Raw genomic sequence first — 21,561 nt, forward strand, 5'->3', positions numbered from 1 at the left:
TTTAGAAATGTAGCATTTTAGTATTTGTTCAAATCAATGGCCTTCATGGGAGTGCATATATCCTGCCCGAAAGAAATGCCTCTTTCCCAATGTAACTGGTGTCTTCAACAGCCTTACAAATCTTCACACAGCTATTATGTGTAACTCCTTAAACACATGTGCCTTGGCAGTGTGCACGTTACCGTAAATAAGCAACCTTCCTATGGCCTATAATTCTGCGGTATGAGGCAACATATGCTGTCCCAAACTACACCCAACTGCAGGGCAACTGACTTTGAAACTTTTGGTATGCCACCCATAAGAATTACAGACCATTTCTACTTCAATTACAGACCCGAATGATGAGAACAACAGTAGCCCATAACACAAATGAACATTTGGCACTAAAGACTGAAGAATATAATCAAGATTGATTGAATCTCTTAAAATATAAGTAGTTTACTCACAAAACAGGTCCTTTCATTACTGTAATCTTATGATTTCTGTAACAAGCATAAAAAAATGGCTTCTTGTGCAATTAAACAATCAGAAATTCTACAATACTTCAAATTTGTTCATGGTGCCGAAATCACTTTGTTTTTCTTCACGGCAAAACTGATGAGTTAGGAAAAGGTAAAAGTACACGTGTTCAGCGCTATTGCAAAAAAGTAACAATGGCATTGTAAGTCAAGGCCTCCCACAGACTCTGTTTGCTGATAATAGCTGCAGGAACTGCACTTTCTCCGGGAGAAATGCAACCTGTCACAGGTCATGTCCTGGCCACAACAGTAGTGCCTCGACTAGGCAAGTAAAAGCCCAGGACAGACCTAACCACAGGACTTCTTACTCAACTGTTGGTGCACTTTGAAGAATGGTTTCAGCTTTGAAGAACGTTTTGTTTTCAGCTTCCAGCACTCTCCTAGATGGAGAAGAAGCACACTCTGGAGGATACTGGAGTCTGGTCACCAAAACAGTATTATGGGGAAATATGCCTTGCTAGGGAGAGAAGGGATTTTAGCCATACAGGTGTGGCTGGACCGTGCCACTCACTTCCGAAAGCCAATGCAAAAATCCTTGGCTTTTATAATAACTAGCACAGTCACAGCCATGGATGCTCCAGCCCCTTTAACTGTACCTAACCTGCAATTTCCCTGGAAGATGACAATCCTTTTACTTCAGCACCCTCAGTAAGTCCAAGTCTGCTGGGAGATGGCAAAGAAAAAAACTTGGCTGATGATGCTGCACTTGAGGTACAGCTGGGCATGGTGCAGCTGGTGTGCAGATGCTGCTGTCTGGCACAGTTCAGAGCAACTCTGCATCAGAAAACAGAGCAAGAGAAGGCTTTTAAGCCCTCCTTTCTTCCAACTTCTATAACCCTGATTCATCTGCACCAAGTACAGCTCTTGACAGATTGTTTATACCACTAAAAACATTTACATATGTAAATGGTGCTTCCAAAATCAGGTGGCAGATGAAGAGACATTTTTAGGGATCAAAATTTGTTTTGCTACCAAAACTAGAAAATCATCTGCATTTGCACATTTAAGACCTGTGATAGAGCAAAGGAAAAGCCACAGACAGGAATCTCATGCGGGTGTTGATAAGCTGCATTGTTTTGCAGCAGTAAGACAGTATTACTATTGATTCTGCTACTTCAGTATTGTTTCCAAAATTCTGCTTTCAATCATTTCCACAATTTTCTTAGACACAATAACAGCAGCCTTTTCAGCCAACAAAACCAAGCAAGGAGCTTTCAGACCATGGGCACTGCTCGACATATGTCTGACACACTGGCATATTAGTTTATACACATGCCTATCCCTAGAGCAAAGTTTTGATGGTCCAGGTAAAATGAAAACAAACAAATAAACCAAGAAAAATCCTAACAAATCCTGAAACTTACACTGCAGTTGTTATGAAGTAGCTACTTTGTACTATGAAGAAAATTCCCAACATTCATCTTTAACATGCTATGAAAGAAAATGTTTTTCCTAGATGTCTTGAAGTTACCATCTTAATAAACCCCCTGACATTATTCGATGACCGGGCCTGGCCAACAGGAAAGAGAAATGAGTCACCTCCTCCAAGTGAGCATCATAATGAATTGCAAGTGCTTCCATATATAAGGAAAGCAGCTTGACAATGACTTATCAACTAAACTTATGCACATACTGATCACATCCTCCAGAGCTGGATGGAGTTGCCACTGGGAACTGGAAACCCACTGAGCTGACTTGTAAGAAAGCAAGATAAGGTTACTACTCCAGCTGGTATTGTCTGAAGAGTAGTAACTGTGCTGCTGAGCCAAAGGTTCAATCCTAAGATGATGTCTGAAGTGGTGATGCATGCACTCACAGAGATGCTTCTAAAAATTCAAAACTATTTAACAATGAGAACATTCTCAGTGAATCCAAGAAAATCTATTGCAAATATTTTTAAAGAATCTTATTAGTCCCTTAAAAAGAAGAAGATGGTATTCAAGTATAGGCTGCTTCACTGACATATTAATTTTCTTCATGTGTTTTATTATTAAACAAGTACTTCCAGAGAAAAGGTATTTATCAACACATCAGAAGTAAAAGAATTTTACATAGGCATCAATACTTGGAAATCTGGTCCTAACAGTAAGAAAATCGCATTTAGCATTTGGAAAAAACACATAGTTCTAGTCCCAATCTCTAGTATAGTAACTGGGTATTTTAAATCAAAATGGGATGTTTACCTTCAGCTGCCTCCCTTTTAAAGAACCACAAAACCACCTCCCCTTTTGATTAAAAGCCACTGGGATAGCAAAAAAGGGAATACATTCAATAAAAAGAGAAGTTGTGCAAATCTGTTTTTAGCAAAAAAACCCACAAACATAGTGTTGTAACAGAGAACTTGAATGGCATTTGAATGCAGTTCAGGTAATAACCATCACTATATTTTATCTACCAGCACAGGCAAGACTCAAAGCCTGCTGTGAGCATTCAGACCTCCCAGGTATCATTGTTCTGCAGAATGACACACATAAACTGATTAACAGGTTCAAATGCAGTTAAAAAAGAAAGCCCAGACTAGGAATAGATGGACCAAGTCAGGTATTTTTAAACTGCACAGCATTTACATGCATGCAAGTATGAGGGACTAGAATGCCAAATAAATCTCAGCAGAACAGGATGGTAGGAACACCAGACTGCAGGAGCTCTGGCAAATCGTGAAGCACTAGGGCTGTGCTTGTTTGCCTTTAAGAGTATTTATATATTCGGGGCCGGATTTCATCAGCACTATCTGACTGCAGAGGCAAGCAAACAGCTCCAGCAATGGCCTTGCACATACGTGAAAGTGCCAGGGGCTCTTGCCTCTCCTTCAAGGTACAATGAAGAAAGAGGAACTGCGGGAATGTTTTTCATCACAGCCCAATGGAACCACCAGCACTTCAAGAAGTGTTAGGCACAAACTTGCTTTCCTAGTGTGTCCAGAGACACAATGAACACCTCACAGCATCATTCATTAATGCATTTCTCCAACTTCCACTGCAATCTCTGATGTAAACCCTTAGGCAACAGAGTCTCCAATTTCTTCCCACGTTTGCAATACACAAGCATCCAAAACGAGTGGAGGGCCCAATGAACTATTCATTCTGTGCACACACATTACATTCCTACCCTTGTATGAGAGATCTTCTATAGATGTTGTAAATGAAAAGGGATACATAAACTAGGAAACTAATGATGCAAATACAGCAATATCTTTTTTTTTAAATCACCTCAAGTTTACTGTCCTCTGGTGGTATTCCTCAGTTTCATGTTATCCAGACATTTAATTTCAAACCGCCAATTTAAATGGCAAATTTTTGCTCCTTCTGGTTCATTATGCTCTACCTCACTCAGTACTTTTCTGGTTATGCTTCCAATGAAATGCATCATTATAAATTTTGCTACTGTATTCACCAAGTATTTAATTTTCTCACATTACACAACATAAAAATATACCAGTAGAGGAAGATGTTTTATAAACAAATGCAAGACTTGTAAGACTTATAAGAATTGGCATTTTTGTCCAAATTACTTTAAAAATGATGGAACATCTTTGGAATTCCTATACTGATCCCAAAGAGAAACTGCTCCTATCAATCAAGAAAATGATCAGGGCAATGGGCCCTGGCTTCCATTGCCTAAACTTTTTTTATGTAAGCACCAGTCAATTAACAGAATTGAAGTAGGCAAAGTGGTTTGAAGAACCAAGTGGCCTGAAATCCACATCTGCATGCCATTACTTGTTGGCATGGTGTATTTCTAGCACACTATAAATTGTGCAAACATAGACTTTCTGATTTCCTACCCAACAGTTAAGACAACTCCTTTGAATAACAAACCACAGGGCCCTTTCTAATTTAGGGCTAGTACAGCAAATGAAAGGACAACCATCTGCATCATGAGTCCTACCCACATGGTTTGCTGGGGTTCTGCTATCTTGCCAAAGGCCTCAAATTTCATATTTACCCTTTTGAGCCTAGTAAAGAAGTTGAGAATGCCTTGGGATTTCCAGTTAGAAGATTGCCCTTCATGCAAAGATATACTCACTTCCTAAAAAAATGTGTTTGGAACTTCACCATATCTACTGGTCCTCACTGAGAGCCACTGGTGAACAAAGGCATGAACACCACAGTTTTAACAGCTCTAGGTTTCAATAAAAAACATATATCTATATAGTAAAATTCAAGTAAACAAATCCCAATAGACTCACCTCCTCCCCCACACAGTGTTTAATCTAACACAAAATGTTATAGTTGTTACAACAAAATACACAATGCTACACAATGTGTATCTACACACAAATTTTCATCTATAAATAATTTATGACATGTTATTCAGCTTTAGCACACAGCAAATAACAGTAAATCCTTCCATAACTATTGTTATAACTGCAAGAACTCTCCCTAGCAATACAACACAAGAACCTTCCTTCCCCTTTCTGCATTTATACACATATGCACACAGAAAGCTATCACCAAATATAATAAAATTACTGCTAGATAAAAAAATACAACCTGGTAATTACACCTGCTCTTTGCTTCAATCCCCAGATCACAATAAAAACTAGTGCAAAAGTTCACTGCATTATTACCTCGCCTCTTAACATCTAATCACACTTTCACATTACCTATACCTTCCTGATGACATGTTTAGGTTAGGTGACTATTTGTCTCCTCCATGTTCATATACAACTCATTGGTTTAAAGATATAAAATATGAAGACATGGTATTTGGTTTCTTGGTGGTTTTGTTTGTTCGCTTGTTTGGGGGTTTTTTACAAATTATATGCCAACAGTTCACAAGCACGATTTTTGAAGGATATTTTCTTCAATGCCTTTTATCTTATCCTAGTATCTTATCCTTGTATCACAGTAATTATTAAGTCTTTGTACATAAAGGTTAAAGTGTATTTCCATTTGATAATACAGTTATCAGTTTATTTCTGTAGGGAACACCTCAGAACAGCACAGCACACCAGACAATGCCTCAGCAGCAAACTGACAGAGAGGGAATCACTGAGAGAACATCACTCTGCCTTTCACCAGGAGATGCTAGTGGCTTTCTTGGTGTTTATTTGGCATTCACAATCCGGAATCTCTGCCCCCCCGCTGAACCAAACCATTCCTCCAGGAACTATTGTGAGGGAGAGACAGCTGCAGAGCATTTTCTTTCATATTCTGAGTGAGAAGGTGAAATTGTTACAAAGAGACTAAAATGCTTTCACCTGTGATGGCAGGACCATCACTCAGTTCAGCACCTGAGGGATCTTAGAGGTCTTTTTCAACCTTAACGATTCTATGAATCCAGCTGTATTTCCCAGCTTCCCAAAATGTGGCCTGAATATCCCACATAATTGCTACTGAATTTAAATGGCATTTAAATCCTTCCTTTGCTATTCACTGAACTGCAGACAGTGAGTTTAATCTCATATGCAGGGTGCTCACCTAAAATGAAAATGCTGTCCAAGAGCAATTTTTTTTTTAAACTAACACAATCTTTGGAGAAAAATCCATATTTAACAGCTGCAGTGGAATGGGCTTGACATTTTCCTTTTTGCATTAAAAGCACCACAGCTATACAGTGATATGATACAAGTTGTTGAGATGAGTTCCCAAAAGCAGGTTTTCCTACTACAAACAGGGGTTTTCTGTTATAAAGAGGTTTAGCTTCCAATAAACAACCTGTATTTACACTGCGCCCCTGCAGTGACGCATGGCAGCCAGTAAAGAAATTCCACTCAGAAACCAGACATTGGTTGGGCTGAGAGAATATTTTCTCCCCTGCCTTCTATATTATGAACTATGTCTAAATTTCCTGGAGCTTTTATTTCCTTACCTAGGAATAAACTACCAAACAGCTTTCCTCTTAACAAACCCTTTGGTTTAAGCCTGTGGGAACACGATATCCCATTCAACGTTTCCACAAATAGATCAGAAATTACTACATGCACTGTGACAGTAATTAGAGACAGATCTGGTTTTGAACGGAGGCCTGTATTTTATGTTACTGGTATGAATTCTGATCAAATAAGTTCAGTATCATTTTATTAAATAACAGCAGGATTTGGCCCTGAATGCAAGATGCCAACACACTGGCACAAGCACTGTTGTGGCACAAGCACCACTGGCTTTCACCAATGTTTTTCCACCTTTTGCAGAGGGAAACAAGCAAGATGACAACCAACCTAAGTAAGCATTTCAATTAAGATCACTTAGAGCGTTTTGAGCACAAACCAGGCTCCTGGAAGTTCTGGAAGAGGAGCCATGCATATACAGGCAGCATACTTCAAAGCATGGCATGGAGCCAGCAGCAAACTTCCAGAAAACTGGAAGACTTGGGATATAGCCCACAACACAGCTACTGCAGCCTTAACGTGCTGAGGAAAAAAAAAGCAACTGAAAGTGAACATAGACATAAATAATCCTAGCAATATATTACAGTCTTCTTCCTCTAATACTTACATTCCAATTGTGCACGTTCAGTTTTCTTAGACTTTCATATTTTGGGTAAATGACACACACCTTCCAACAGGAAGCAAAATCACACACACAAAATTGGAAGTTTTTACCTCACACAGATGTAATTCAGCAGGAAGCCAGGACGCTTCCTTCAAGGTAAAAGTTTTGGCATACAAGCTCTAAACAGGCAAGTTAAACTTTCTGTTGCTGGTAGAGTTTTGCACCCCATAATCTGTTCCCCAAAATTCAAGTTTAATGAAAACCAGTAGTAAACCAGAAGTAAATACACACATACTATCCAAATACAAACATGTCTTTAAAGAAAACAAGTAACAGATGTTTTCTCTCCTGCCTTGTTCCTATTGACTTACACAGGCCCTTCCTGTACACATCAGACACCCAGAGCCTTAAGAGGCTTTTCCTAAAAGGCACAAAGCATATGTTTAGATGTAGAAGTCCTACTGGCAGTATATGTATACCGTTAGTTTTTCTAGACAATAATTTAAGGAATTTTCTGGGGGCTTTTTAACCTTGAGAGACTTTTGGGCAACAAATTAACATAACTTTTAAAAAGCCTACTCACTTCACCCCATATTCAATTTGTTTCTCTTTAAGAAAAGTGGTTAATTAACAAAATTGAACTGAATTAGGATATGATTTTGTATGGAGAGTTATGTGCTACTATATGCCAAATCCTTCTTAACCATCCTTGAACACTGAAACCCCTCAAATCTCCTTATATTCACTATTTAAGACTATAAAAAACCCCACAAAGCTCATGGGAAAACTGAATAATGTGGAATGAAGTTTACAAATCTGACTTCATAGAATCATTCCCTAAATAGGAATATTTTGTGTGTTCTGTAAATATTTTTTAGTCTCAAGCTACTTCAGAAGAATAACCCATGGAGAGAGCAGCTCAGTCCTAGCACTTTTCATCACTCCCAGGCAGTGGGATGGGCAATGACTCAGGCCTCTCACATCCCCTTTGGAACAGAAGCGCTGGCCAAGAGGCTGTAATATCCATCTGCTCGGGTTCCTAAGGAGCCTGCCAGCTCCATCAGGCCTTTCCAGAGAGGGCAAACCTTCGTCTGACACTTGCTGTGAACACCTGCCTCCCCACAGATGGACACTCCTCCTTGCTGCCACTACAAAGAGCTTCTTTTGGATAATTTCACAGTCAATATTGCCATCATACCTCTCTGAAACAAGACTGACAAATATTTTGAAAATCATGATTTTCTGCTAGTGCTCGAGGTGTTTAAAATGGCACTATATATGTTTTTCTAAAAGAGACAGTGCAGTCAAGGAGTGTAAAGGAGAACAGATAACCCAAGAAGCCAACACTGGGACTTAGTGGTTCTTTCCTGCTTTAAGATTTTCACTTCTAGGACTGATGACAAAGCATTATTCCCAAAAAAATAAATTTTTCTAGAGCAGCATTTTCCTTTTTAAAAAAAAAAACGTATACAGTCTCATTCTGAAAATATCAACATGCTCTCTTACTTCTGACTGTTGATTCACGTTGCCAGGTGAGGTGCCAATAAACACACACTTGCGTCATGTTATTTCACAAAATCCTAATAGGACCACATTTATTATAAGTAATGACATACCACACTGACATGAACTGGAAACTGTACCATGGCTACAGCTAAAAAGCAAGGCCTCGACACAAACCCGCTGGCTGCACATCCCCTGCCGCAGGGTCTATCCGAAGCTGACGGGTGCCAGCGCATCTGGGATGGGGCGAGGGGGAAGAAGGCTGCTCGCACCTTCCGAAGTGAGGTGACCCGGGCTGCTCGGAGCCTCCTTGTAAGGGCAACCTCAGCTCCTGGGAGCCAGCGCCCCATCCCAGCTGGTGCTCCGAGGGAGGCTGAAAGTTTGCTGTCCGGCAGAGGGACCTTTGTATCTGCTCTGTCTCTTCAGATAAAAATCAAGCGGATTCTCTAGTTTTTGTTCTTGGCAGGGTGCTGATACGAGAACCTTCATTTTCTAGGTTCATTTGCGGATTACGAAGATCGAATCATAGCTCGATCACGCCCATGGAAAAGTGGTTTTGTTCTTCTCCAGTGAAAGCCGAAGGATTAAAGACTCGATGCGGGAGAGGTCAGGATTCACCCGAGATCAGCCCCATCTCACAGACGCCGGCCTACAGACCCTGGGGAGGAACCAGAGCCCCCCAGACCCCTCACACTACGCTCACCTCCGCTCCTCGTCCCCCGGGGGACGAGGGCGGAACAGAACCACGATCCCCCCCCCTCCCCTCCCCGCGCTCTCCTACCGTCCGCCGACAGAGCCATCTCGATGAGGGTCTCATTTGCTTTTTTCCCCAAGCGGTTCATGGTGGCCGCCTTTCCGCTGCCGCTGCCGGGGAGCGGCCGAGGAGCGGAGCGGTGACTCAGGGCGGCGCGGCCGCCCCATGCATGCGCACTGCCCGCGGGGGCGGAGCGGCTCCGCGCCGGGCGGGGAGCGGCGGGAGCCGCCGCCGGGCGGGCGCGGCGCTCGGGGCCCGAGCGGGGCCGTGCCTCCGGGCGGAAGGGCGGCGGCGTGAGGGCTGTCCTGGCCTGAACGGTACAACCCCAAAAATTAGGCAGTGTGCCTGAGAGCAAGGTCCGTGATGTGTGTGATATGGGTTCAGCTGTCCCGCCTGTGTCCCCTTCCAAGCTGCTTGTGCACCCCCAGGAGCAGAAGGCGCCTGGACGCAGCGCAAGCGTTTCTTGCTCAGCGGTGTCTAAAACAGCCCTCTGTTATCAACACTGCTCTTATCACAAACCCAAAACTTAGACCCGTAAAAGCTGCTATGAAGAAATTTAACTCTTAACTCATGAAGCTCCGTTCACAGCTGCTCTCCCTGATCCTGGAGCTGCTTTTTGCCATGTCTAGCAGCCCTAGCTTCTTATTCCTTCTTTCAGTCATCTGAGACAGTTTCAAACAGTCTTTGTTCATTATATGTATGTGAAAAATGCATATTTTATGACTGGCTTTTGCGAATATTAAAATGAATATTATATGTGTAATGTTAGAAAGTTATGCTGTATTAATTTTCTTAAGTAGTCTGTTAAATATATTTCTAGGTTATAACACAATGTTAAAATAGAAACTAGGCTATGTAAGATACTTTTTAACTAGCTCAAGAAAGAGATGAGATAATCAAGAAATTCTTCGCACTGAGATAACAGCGAAAGGACTCATAAAGAGTTACTGCCTCCTTATCGGAAAAGACAAACATTCTTCCACCTTCTCTCCCTCTTTATGGAACCACCAGGATTAAAGGGAAGAAGCTGACAAAAACCAGAAAAGTTCTTAATTTGCAAGGAATTTATGCATCATGTATGAGATATATCAATATGCAACAGGTTACTGTTTTTAAGGGTTATTGCTTTGTTCACAAGGCATGTTTTTGGCAGCTTAGTGTCCAAAAATATCTGGACTTCCGTAATTCTTTGCTTTTTATTGTCTTGTAATTGTCCTAACTCTAAATTTTTATTACTCTAATTGTATTACTATTTTTATAACCATTTTATTATTATTAAACTTTTAAAAATTCTAAAAACAAGTGATTGGCATTTTTCACAATTTATTTAATACATTTTTTGTTCATTAACATAAGCTCAGGCCTTCTTTCAAAGGAACTTTTTGTATATTCATCTTCTACTACCTGAGTAACCGTTTTACACACCAAACTGACAGGGAGTTTTGTTACTTCGGCAACTGTAACACAACAGCGCTTTCATGACCAATAAGAATTAATGGAATTCTTAATAAAAAGTGAATCGAGTCAGTCAGTTGAGTTGCTGGGCTTGTTTTCAGATCTATACACAGTACTAAGCCTTTATTTGTGCAACATAACTGCTTCAAGGAGTATTATTTTCGTCAGGAGCAAGACCTAAAAATGTGTCTGGTTGCTCTCCAAAGCCCAAGATGTTTAGTTGGGGTTTTAATGTCCCAGTGCAGGATGGTGGGAACAAAGAGGATGGGCTTGGTGTACCAAAGGGTGCCCTGAAACAGCTTGTGACTGCATATAGTACACCAGATCACAAGGCTCTGTTTAAGAGCTGTACTTCTAAGCCTTTCATTTCCTCCTAGCACTACATATCTTGGATAAATGCTTTTATGCCCACAGAAGATGCAATTAGAGTTGCTATTCAACAAGAGCCAGAAAGAGCAAGAACTGCCATGGTCATTGCTCAGTTTTCCTCCTAATTGCACGGTCACTGTTCCCAGCTCCACCCAGCAGCAAACCCAACCATACCTAAAGCTGTGTAAGTGCCTCAGCCAGAATGCCAAAGAAGATTTTAATGACCCTTGTAATTGCACAATGGTGTGTTGAGCACAGACTTTGTGCAAATTACACAGTAGCCTGTGGTAGGGATGGGACAGAAGGATGCTCCTCCAGAATGAGGAATCTGTGGAGGCACACAGGAGGTCTATGCAATACCCAGAGTTGAATTTTCTTGCATATTCAGAGTTGAACCAGCCATTGCCTGACTCAGTGGTTTCACAGCTTGCCCAAGTGATCTAGGACCACACTTCCTTCCAAGGGCACACACCTTTTTTCCCTCCCACCTTCCAGTTTCACTCTGAATAAGGAATGCTGATAAGGTGATGCATGACTTATGTCAACCTATTAAACCAAATAATCATGTTATTGGTTTGGGGTTTTGGGGGGGCTTTCAGTTCCTGCAAATCACTGCAAGCAACAGGTAAGGCCAAAATAAAGGAAGAGATGGCAAACCACATGATTTTATTCCTAAAATATTAATACAGTAGCCAGGTACACCATAATATTTCTGCTTTTGGAGTTCAAACACTATTTCTAATACAGTGCATACATAAACCAAAAAATAATAAAATACCTAGAAAGCTGTGGGTAAAGGTAGCAAGCCTCACCAAAATTGCTGGCAGTGAATACACTACAGTGAATATATTCAGTGGCAAAGGGTTCTTTATTTGTGCTAAAGGAGAACAGGTAGTTTGTATCTCTTATAAAGTCTTCCTTTCCATTATTTGGCCTTTTCCAAACCATGCAACTGACTTTTAGGCCTTCACATTTACCCAAAAAGAAAACAACAAACAAACAAACAAACAAACAAAAAAACACAAAAAAAATTAAACACAGAAAATTGGTGGGATTGCAGAACAAGAGAACAAGATTTCAGAGATATCTCAGTGCCTATTGTTGTGAGATGCCAACTTTAAAAATTCCACTCAGAGGATTATCTAAAACTTTTGGCACTGAAGCATCTCTGAAAATATAACCTGAGTTTTTTGTGAGAGGTAGCGGAATCAATGCCCACATTCTCCACCAAGAAACTCTCATGGTTTGATGCTGGCCAAATGCCAGGCACTCACAAAAGTTGCTCAGTTGCCCTCCCTGCCACAGCTGGGCAGAGGAAAGAAAAAAATTTAATGCAGGCTTCATGAGTTGAGATAAGAACCAGAAGAAAATACTCCAAGGGCAAAACAGCCTCAACTTAGAGGTACAAAGTGGATGTATTATTAACAAAATCAGAGCAGGATGAGAAGTAAAATAAGCCTTTAAAACATCTTTTCTTCCCCCCCAGCCCCTCCCCCCTTCCCACCAACAGTGCAGGGAGACAGGCAATGAGGGTTTTGGTAGTTCATCACCAAGATTTTCTTCTGCTGCTCAGGGAGAGGAGTCCTTCCCCTGTGAGACTGTGGGATCCCTCCCACAGGAGACAGTTCTCTGTGAACTTCTCCAATGCTCTCACAAGCAGCAGCCCTACCGCACCTGCTGCAACCTGAATTCCCCCCACAGGCACACATTCCTCCCAAAACTGCTGTGACGTGGGTCTGTCTTCCACGGAGTGCAGTCCTCCAAGGACAGGCTGCTCCAGCCTGGAAGCAGGGCCCCTCTCTCTACTGGGTCTCCCACTGGATCACAGCCTCCTCCAGGCATCCCTGCTCCAGCCTGGGCACCTCCCTCGGGCTGTGGGTGGATCTCTGCATCCCCTGTGGATCCCCATGGGCTGCGTGGGCATAGCTGCTTCACCATGGTCATCACCACGGTCTGCAGAGGAGCTCTGGCACCTGGAGCACCTCCTCCCCCTTCTTCCCCACTGACCTTGGTGTCTCCATGTTGTATCCCTCACATGTTCTCACCTACTCCTTTTCTCTGGCTAGAAAAACACTGTGCGTGCCCCACTTTGTTGTGATTTGCTTCTTAAATGTGTCATCACAGAGATGTTACCAGCCTCTCGAGTTGTCCCAGTCTTGTCCAGCAGCATGTCCATCTTCAGAGCCATCAGCCATTGGCTCTGCTGGACATGGTGGGAGCTTCCAGCAGCTTCTCACAGGAGCCACCTCTGTGCCCCCCATGCTACCAAAACCCAGGCTGTGCAAATCAACACACCTAGGCAATAACACCTGTTAAAGTTTCAACACGTCTAAGCGTGGGAGATCACAGGACAGCTACTGTGAGTGGAGGGGATCAGCCTCCCCTGGTGTCAGGCTGCCACACCAGCCAGGGCTGCTGTCGGTGTGGAGAGGGAGCAGCCAGCTAGGCAGGAGGCAGGGATGGATGAGGTACCCTGTGCTCACCTTGGAGCTTGCCACTGCAAAGGAAAGAATGGAATTTGTCGAAAGGGAAAACCCAAGGGAATTCGCAGCTTGTCAGTGTTTCTCTCTGTGCTCCACAAACTCTTCCTTCCACATTACTCAGTGGCTGTTTGAGATCCCTCTCTTGTTTCCTGTTTCACGCAGCTCCTCAGGGAAACCCAGCTACTTGAACACCATGGTCAGGGGCTCAGAAACACAGCAAGGCTTGCTGATGGGCATGTGAATTTGTGTATCGAGAGACAGCTATTTCTTTGTGCCTGCTACCACACAGCCCTAAATCCATCAGGAAACGGAAAGGGAGTGTCATTAAGAGCTGTGGTGAGGCGCAGCAGCGTGCCAACGCTTCTCAAGGGAAGTAAAAATTTTACAAAGTATGCAAGAAGTTCATTATTAGTCACTGCATTTTTTTCTACGTCATCACTTTTCAGTCAGCTGAAATTGCAGAATGCAGCACAGACAGCCATAAACACTTATAGTGTCTAAACAAACAGATGACTTTAAAGATACGTGTTTTTCTTGGCTAGAGTTGCTACACACTGACAATAGCAGAACTAAAACCAAGTAGTCGGTTTGCAGCGTCTCCAGGGGAAGAAAAGCGCACGGGCGTGGTCCCAGGTCAGCCCAGCCGCGCCGACTGCGGGAGGAGCAAATGCTGAGACGCGGGCACCGCTCTGTGCCCTCTGCGTGAGCAGCAGCGGCCCAGAGGGGGCTGCTGGAGATCAGGAGACCTTACCGGCAGCCTGGATCCCCTTTCGGGAACAGACAGACGTTTTAGTTCTGTAATCTCGCAGTTACACTCGCTTAACTGGATTGCCCGGTTTACATCTGCCATCAAAGCCTTCTTAAAGAGATAGTTCAAAGAAACCATCTCACCCTCCACCCCCCACCCACCCCTATCACCCCGGACGCCCCCCCCAGCCCACCGCTCAAAGAAATCCAAACAACAACAACAAAAACCCCAAACCAAACAACTCTCTGAAAAATACCCCACAACTCCCCTCAAAAACCAAACCCCAAAACCCAAAAACAAACCAACCCCCCAAAACCCAAAACCCCCCCAAAATATAACAAAACAAAAAAAAAACAAACAAAATCCCAACCCCCAACAAACCCCAAACAAACAAGCAATAAAACAAACAAAAAACAAACAAACAAACAAACAAAAAAAAAACAAAACAAGCAAAAAACCCCGAACCCTACAAGAAAAAAAGTGCTTTCATGTGTTTTGGGGAGTGGAGAGAATGAATCTCTTTCTTGCTGGTAGAGAGATTCTTAAGGATGGTTGAATATGTACGAAATCTGCTCAGTAACAAAATGTGAAGCGTGATACTTCGCTCTCATCATGTTGTCATGGACATAGTTCCATTGATTTTGCTAAACTGCTCCTAAACAACCTAAGTGAACTTCGGTGTTTAATTGTGATGGGTCGTGCACTGATGTAGGTATACTCACAGAACAGATCACCGAATAGGGTGGGGTTGGGAGAAGGCCACTCCATCAGTTTTGGCTCTTAAATTGCAATGTTAAGATAAGAAATTGCATCATCTTACTAAATTCCTGTGTCGTTCTGGTGAAATCATGAATATTTGCACTTGTCCTTTTATAGTCAATTTGGTTTCTCAGGGTTTAGTGCCCTCTGGTGATAGTCTGGTGATAGTCTTTTCTCATCCAGCTAGGGATGCTGGCACTTAGTGCTTCATTTTGGCTTTTTATCTGTTGTCCCAATGTGATAACTAGTTTGAATAAAGTCAAATTACAGTATTTTTTAACACAGAGGATTATACAGTAAGTCACTGAATCTGACATGTGAAAGTCAGAGCGTTGAAATGATGCAGGGAGCTCAATAGCTCTAGCAAAAATATTAACAAAATCAGTTTAGTTCAGTGTGCATTAATACCTTAGACAGTAAAGTAGAACTGAATGATAAAGAATCCATAAAAGTAAAGAGAATGAAAACCCTACAGTTACGTAAGAGATACACAAATTCTGTCATCACTAGTAAATTTTTTAACCACAATTTCTTGGACGCAGCTTTTAATGACTTGTACATCTCTCATAAATTCCCATTTTAAACAGTCCTTGATTACATATTTTTTACAACTTTACACTTTATTTCAAAGTGTATTAAATGATATCAGGAGATCAGCTTTTTGGTAAGAATTTATAGAAAAATGTAAACCCCTCAGTATGCATATTAGTAAGTTACTTTCTGCAATATTCAAGCACAACTTAGGTAGCTGGCAGGTTGTTGATAATAATAGAAATAATTGTACAAGTGATTGTCTGTTCATAAGGACGGTATTGAGTGACCCTGTTCTTCTCTGCTGTTTTTAACATTCTCCATGAAAAGATGATAGTTATAGCAGTAGTTCTAATATAAGCTTTAAGCACATATTTCACATTTGCTGTTATACATGACTGTTAAATTATGTATATTTGATAGACAATATAAATTGGTCAATAATCAATTTGGTTTTCAAAGCTTCCATTCATTGCAGTGCACATATATAGCACTCCTATAAACAACAAAAAAGAAGGAAGCATCCTTTCCATGTTGGCTTCCTGGATATCAAATTATTAAGCTACATACCTCTTTTCAGCTCATTTTCTTCAGTAGACTCTGCAGTTTAGCTCCAATGCCTTGGTTGAAGGTTTTCATCCTTTAAAAACTCATGCAGCTTCCAAATCTGACCTTTTTTTGCCATCAGTCCCATTCTCCTTGTCCCGTGCAAAAGCAGAGACATGAAGCTGCAACGGCCTCTATCTTATGGAGTGGTCTAGTCATAGGTTTACAGGTAGCACTTCTAATCAGAAATTAGTGAAGATAGATGGGTCAGGGAAAAAAAGTGCAATTTTCTATGGAGATTAGAGACAAGGAGAAAAATAACATTTCTAAGAGCAAGCAAGATGAAGGTGTGCAGGGCTGTCTGTCTTGGGGAAGCCTGTTGGATGGTCATAGAGAAAAAGGAAGGTGACTAAGGTGTTTCTGCAATACCCTACCCTACCCTAGGTTTGCAGCAGCATCTTGGGGGTGTTCACTGGCTGATACCATCTCCTAACACAGCTGCATGCTTCAAGGAGCTGTTGTCTGGCCTGGGCTGGCCTGTATCCCAGTGGATGTCAAAATGCTGATATATGCTGGAAAGCAGCATAGGAGGTAAATTAAATATGATGATGAATGATGTCAGGCTTGATCCAGTACTACTCAATACAAGTCTTGTTTCTCATTCTAATAAAACAGGAGTGCAAGCTCTTGGTTGCTGCAGCCCTTCAGTTTCCTTCTCATTTTTTGCAATTTCTCCACGCAACTGTGTGAGGTACAGAGCCTGTATGGTTTCCAGCCTTTCCCCAGTCCCTAGCCATAGCTGAAATCTATTCCAGATCCTGTCTGAGTAATGCAGCACTTATTTCCCCACCCAAGGGGACCCTTAGGCAGAGTTGTCAGGGCTGCTTCAGCTGGCCTGTCCGTCTTGTACAGAGCTCAGCCTGGGCGTACAGATCAGTTGAGTGAGCTCTGCAAGCATGATTAGCATCCAGGAGCAGCAGGAGCCATTAAACACATAGGCACCCTCAGCCACATCAAACAGAATTGGAAGCATTGAGCAAAAAGTAAGGTGGCAAATTAAAAAAAAATTATCTAAAAATCAGTACTTTAAGATCAGAAGTATGAATAGTAGGATGAAATCAATATAACCTAATAATTTATGTACAGATTCTAAACAGAAAAAGCAGAGTCTGTGAGGAATGGAGTGAAAAAGAATGGAAGCAATAAATAAGAAAAATGTAATATTAAATTAAAATGTTAATTTAAAATTTCAGGGGAATACCTAAAAGCCCTCAAAATGCAAGGTGATTCATCTCCTTTCAAAGAGGCCTACCAGTGGCATCAATAACATTTCTTTTTTTGCTGTTTACCTCTGACTTCAGGTAGGAAAACCAGAGTGTAACACAAAGAGGCCAGCACATAATTCTGTAGTATCTGTAGAGCCAATTTGCCATTGGAACATTTTTTGTGTGGCTGCCTCTGGAATCTTAATTCTCCTTTCCTGTCAGTTGTCTGAATACATTACAGGAGCTATGTATTTCTAATAAGAGTCAAATATCTTTTCTTGAGATCATTGCTACTGTCCATAATACAGTTCTTTTCATGAATTGTAAATTGCATTGTTTAGCAGAAGACAAACTAGTTGGGCCTTCTATCTATTCTCTCTTGGATATCCATTCAATTGTGTAATATATGAGGAAGAGTCTCATTTGTCATTTTTTCTTTCTCTCATTTTAAAAGTTCTACTGTTTCACACCAGTTCAAAGGTGAAAAGAGGCAAATTGGATAATTTCCAAAATTCTGAAATCCTCGAGTCTTTCTGTGTTAATTGTTGAAGATTTTTCCTGACTGCTGAATTAGTTACTTATCCTATACTTTTGGATGGTTTCCTTTGAGTTATATCTTCAGGTAAGTCAGTCTGCTAAAATAACTGGTATTGGTGTACCTGTCAAATGTTTGAGATTACTGGGCTTATGCCCATCTTTGAACATAAAAGATGAACAGACAGGTACTTGTTGATAGCCCAATGTATTGTAAAGGAGAGAAAGTGATATTTGTATAATCTGATAAGCAAACTGCGGTACTGCAAGTATGTTAGTAGGTCTATTTTTCAAGAACTGTTGGTTGTTTCCCCAAGCTAGGCCTTTAAGTCTAGTCTTCATTATTTTTATTTTTTTGATCAAACCTCAGTTTCCTCACTGTTCTCCAGCACAATCATATACAGCTTCTCAGAGACATAGTCTGGGCTTCACACTTTTAAACTGCATGGATCAAGAAATGAGCTAGTATAAAACAGACAGCACTTTTTGGCTGGGCTTTTAAAACCAGTCAGTTGCACAAAGAATCAGTGATCATCTTTTCCTCCATGCTCTTCTGTGAGTTACTGAAGAAGCTACAATATCAAGATTTGCTAGTGTGGTGGGCTGATTCTGGCTCTGAATTCGCTCATCCCCTGCTCCATCTGTTCCAAAGGGTGCATTACAGGAGTCAATGTGACGTTACATAGGAGGGATAGCACTGGCTTTCCTGAACCATTCCTACATGAATTAAGGCAAATGATGCTACTTCATTTTTTCAGTTTAAAGCACACCTGTGTGTTTTGATATGAGTCTTGAATTATATGAATATTCAAGGCCATTTACATTTTGATTTACAAGCAATCTTTAGAAATAGAGGCAAAGCCTTATGTCTCTTAGTGTCTCTAAGTACAATAGTTCTTAGCCCATTTTTTTCTGATGTTCCTCTAAAACTTGTCTGACTCAAGTTAATGGAGTAGGTTTATTTAATCTCTTCACTAAAACTTTTAAGGAAAAGTTTAATGAAAGTTGACCTTTCAGTAATAAGTCTGTGGCTTCTGATGTGATTTAATTTTCCTGAGTCTGACACATTGAGAACTAAAATGAAATGACATTTTTTAGAACTGTCAGTAATTGCTGCTGTTACCAATCATTAGCCAGCGAGGCACCATCTTCATCAGCTAACTTTGCCTTGGCCTGCCTAATTTTGCCTTTTTTTCTTCATTTCCTTTGTACTTTCAAAAAGTAATGATATTCTTAAGCTTCATCCCTCTGTTTCTATTTGTAAAATTGATATCCTCCCAACACATTTCCTGTCATGCTCAAATGAAAGCTGAAACAGGCAGAGCATTTCTCTTCTACCTTGTATTTATGACCATCCATGTTATTTTAAAATAATATTTCTAACTATGTTTTAGTATCTCCATACTACAGCCCTTAAATGCTAATGGTCTGTGAATCCATCATTGTTTTTCTATCTGCATGCCCCAGAACTTACGTTTAAAATCTTTTTTTCCTTCTGCTATAATGCTTTTTGTAGACATCTGATAATCTTTGTTCTGAACTAATTTCCAAGATCCTGCTTTGCTGCTAAATTGGGCCTCATATTCTCTAATACAGTGCAACTGCATGTTTTCAGGGTTAACAGCAGTTGCAGCATGTGCTTTAATCAATCTTCCTTAACACTGATCCTTTTAGCAGTCTTATCAGGTAGTGGAGAATTGATTATTACTATTTTTTTTACTGTGGTACATATTACTGAACTATAGAAGAGAGCTTCCTCCTCCAAAGACCAGAAACTTTAATACAGTCCTTTCCTGAAGCATGGTCAGTCTCCTATGCTGCTTCATGGGCACTTTTTATACATTTTGAGAAACCCATTTCATATCTCCTGTATTCTTCCACTACTTTTTTTCTTGTTAGTGTCATTCATTGTTTTTAGAGCTTGGGATTTAGTAATTCTTTCTATTGATTTTCTCTCACAAGAAACTCTTGACACACAGTTAATATTCCTCACTGTGTTAATATGTTGAATCAAGTGCAGTGACCATGACTGCATGCTGTGTGAGCAGCTGGATTTGAAACTTTACCTGTGTGGATTCCTAACACTGGTTGGTTTTAAAACAGATAAAAAAACAGGCCCAGACAGTGATAGAATAAGCATTATCATCAACTACTCTTCCAGAACAGTTCCCCTGATCAACACTCATAATTGATTTGATTGAAACCATCTAATGATAATCTATCAATTCAAGTCTCAATTATAAAATTATTAACAGGAATATTACCCCGTGTTTTTACAGTATACACCTCAGCAGTTGCTTATCTAGCAGGCAAGGATTGTCATGAAATAGGGTTTAGGGTGAGTTGCATGAAAAATGTGCAGAGACTGTCCTCAATTTTATTACAAGTTGTGAACTTGGCCAAGTGAGCTTGGCTTTGTGCAACAAATTGTTTCCAGTGATACATTTCAAGATGCTATCATTTTGCCAGGGAAATAAGTTGGTTCAGCAGGGTGTAGACATATCTGAGCCAAATCCAAACAAATGGCTTGGCTAGGACCCTGGCTGTTTCAAAATCAAAATAACCAGCAGGAACCATGAACAGGAAGGGGATCACAATTGCCTTAATGTTACAGTCCCTAATAATGATGTATTTAACTCCTGTCAGAGTAACCTGACCTTAACTTAGTTTTTCTTTCCTACCTTCATTTGTACTTTCTTATCCTAAAACCTGAACTATCTCATGTACAAGTTAATGTCATCCAGTTATAACAACCTAACCTGTTCTCCTGCTAATTCCCTTCTAATTTTTCACTCTTGTGAATTCAAAAGGCACTGCTTTGATGTGGTCTAGTCAGCCTTGGTCTTTAGCAGCTTTGCTTCTAGACTACCTTCCAGCTGTGCTGCTGTGTCGTTGATGTGACAAGAAGTAAGACTTTTCTTCTGATGGCAAGAGGCTTAAATAAAAATATCTTCCAGTACAGAGCCTGAACGAGACTTAGATACCAGAGGTATCTACCAAGGTAGTGATTCTTATATGTGATGGGCACACTCAATAGCTAGGGCTCGTTAGACATATATGTCTAAAAGACGCATTTAGATGTTGAAAGTGTAGTTGGAAAATGAAAGGGGACAGGAAAGACAGACCACAGAACAAGGTATTAATCCAAAAGTTTCCTCTGAGACTTTTTTCTTATTGTTTTTCTTAATATTTCAGAATGAAAATGTTTTCCTCTCTGTACGTAAAAATATGATCTGAGAAAAACAAGTTCTCTCTCTACTTTCCTTCATACTTTACAGCTTTTATTTTGCCCATTTCCTGTTACAGTCTCACACTTGTACATAGAGTGAAATGGTCTATAATCCCAATAATGATTCATGTAGGTTTGCTACCATATCATGTACAGTGTTGTATGTCAGTAAATCCCAAACTATTTTTTACCAAAATTCCTCTGGCATGGAAGTCAACTTCCCAGAGCCTTCTTTATCTCTGTTCTCTCTTTTTATCCCACTGGTGCTGCCTAGCTCTTCTTACCCAGCTCCAGATACCTTCTCCTTCCACTGGATCCTGATATCACCCTACTTTCCATTCCTCCCTGAAAAGACCTTCCCTCCTATCCTTATGTTTGTTTATCATTCTCTTCCCAGCCAGCTCAGAATATACTTTCCTCTTGGAATTTC

The 21,561-nt window shown here is 40.9% G+C and overlaps 1 protein-coding gene across 1 annotated transcript in view; it reads right to left on the reverse strand.

Annotated features, from left to right (window-relative positions):
- LOC128789698 (uncharacterized) overlaps window positions 1-14,405 on the reverse strand; it is a 38,049-nt gene extending 23,644 nt beyond the window's left edge. The window contains exons 1-2 of the mRNA XM_053945867.1: window positions 14,271-14,405; window positions 9,240-9,522 (exon numbers count right to left, since the gene is read on the reverse strand). Coding sequence (XP_053801842.1) covers window positions 9,240-9,522; window positions 14,271-14,405 — 418 coding nt within the window. The remainder of the gene's footprint in view (window positions 1-9,239; window positions 9,523-14,270) is intronic.
- Between the last annotated feature and the right edge of the window lie 7,156 nt (window positions 14,406-21,561).

Source organism: Vidua chalybeata, chromosome 6 (assembly GCF_026979565.1).
Source record: "Vidua chalybeata isolate OUT-0048 chromosome 6, bVidCha1 merged haplotype, whole genome shotgun sequence".
Lineage (NCBI taxonomy): Eukaryota > Metazoa > Chordata > Aves > Passeriformes > Viduidae > Vidua > Vidua chalybeata.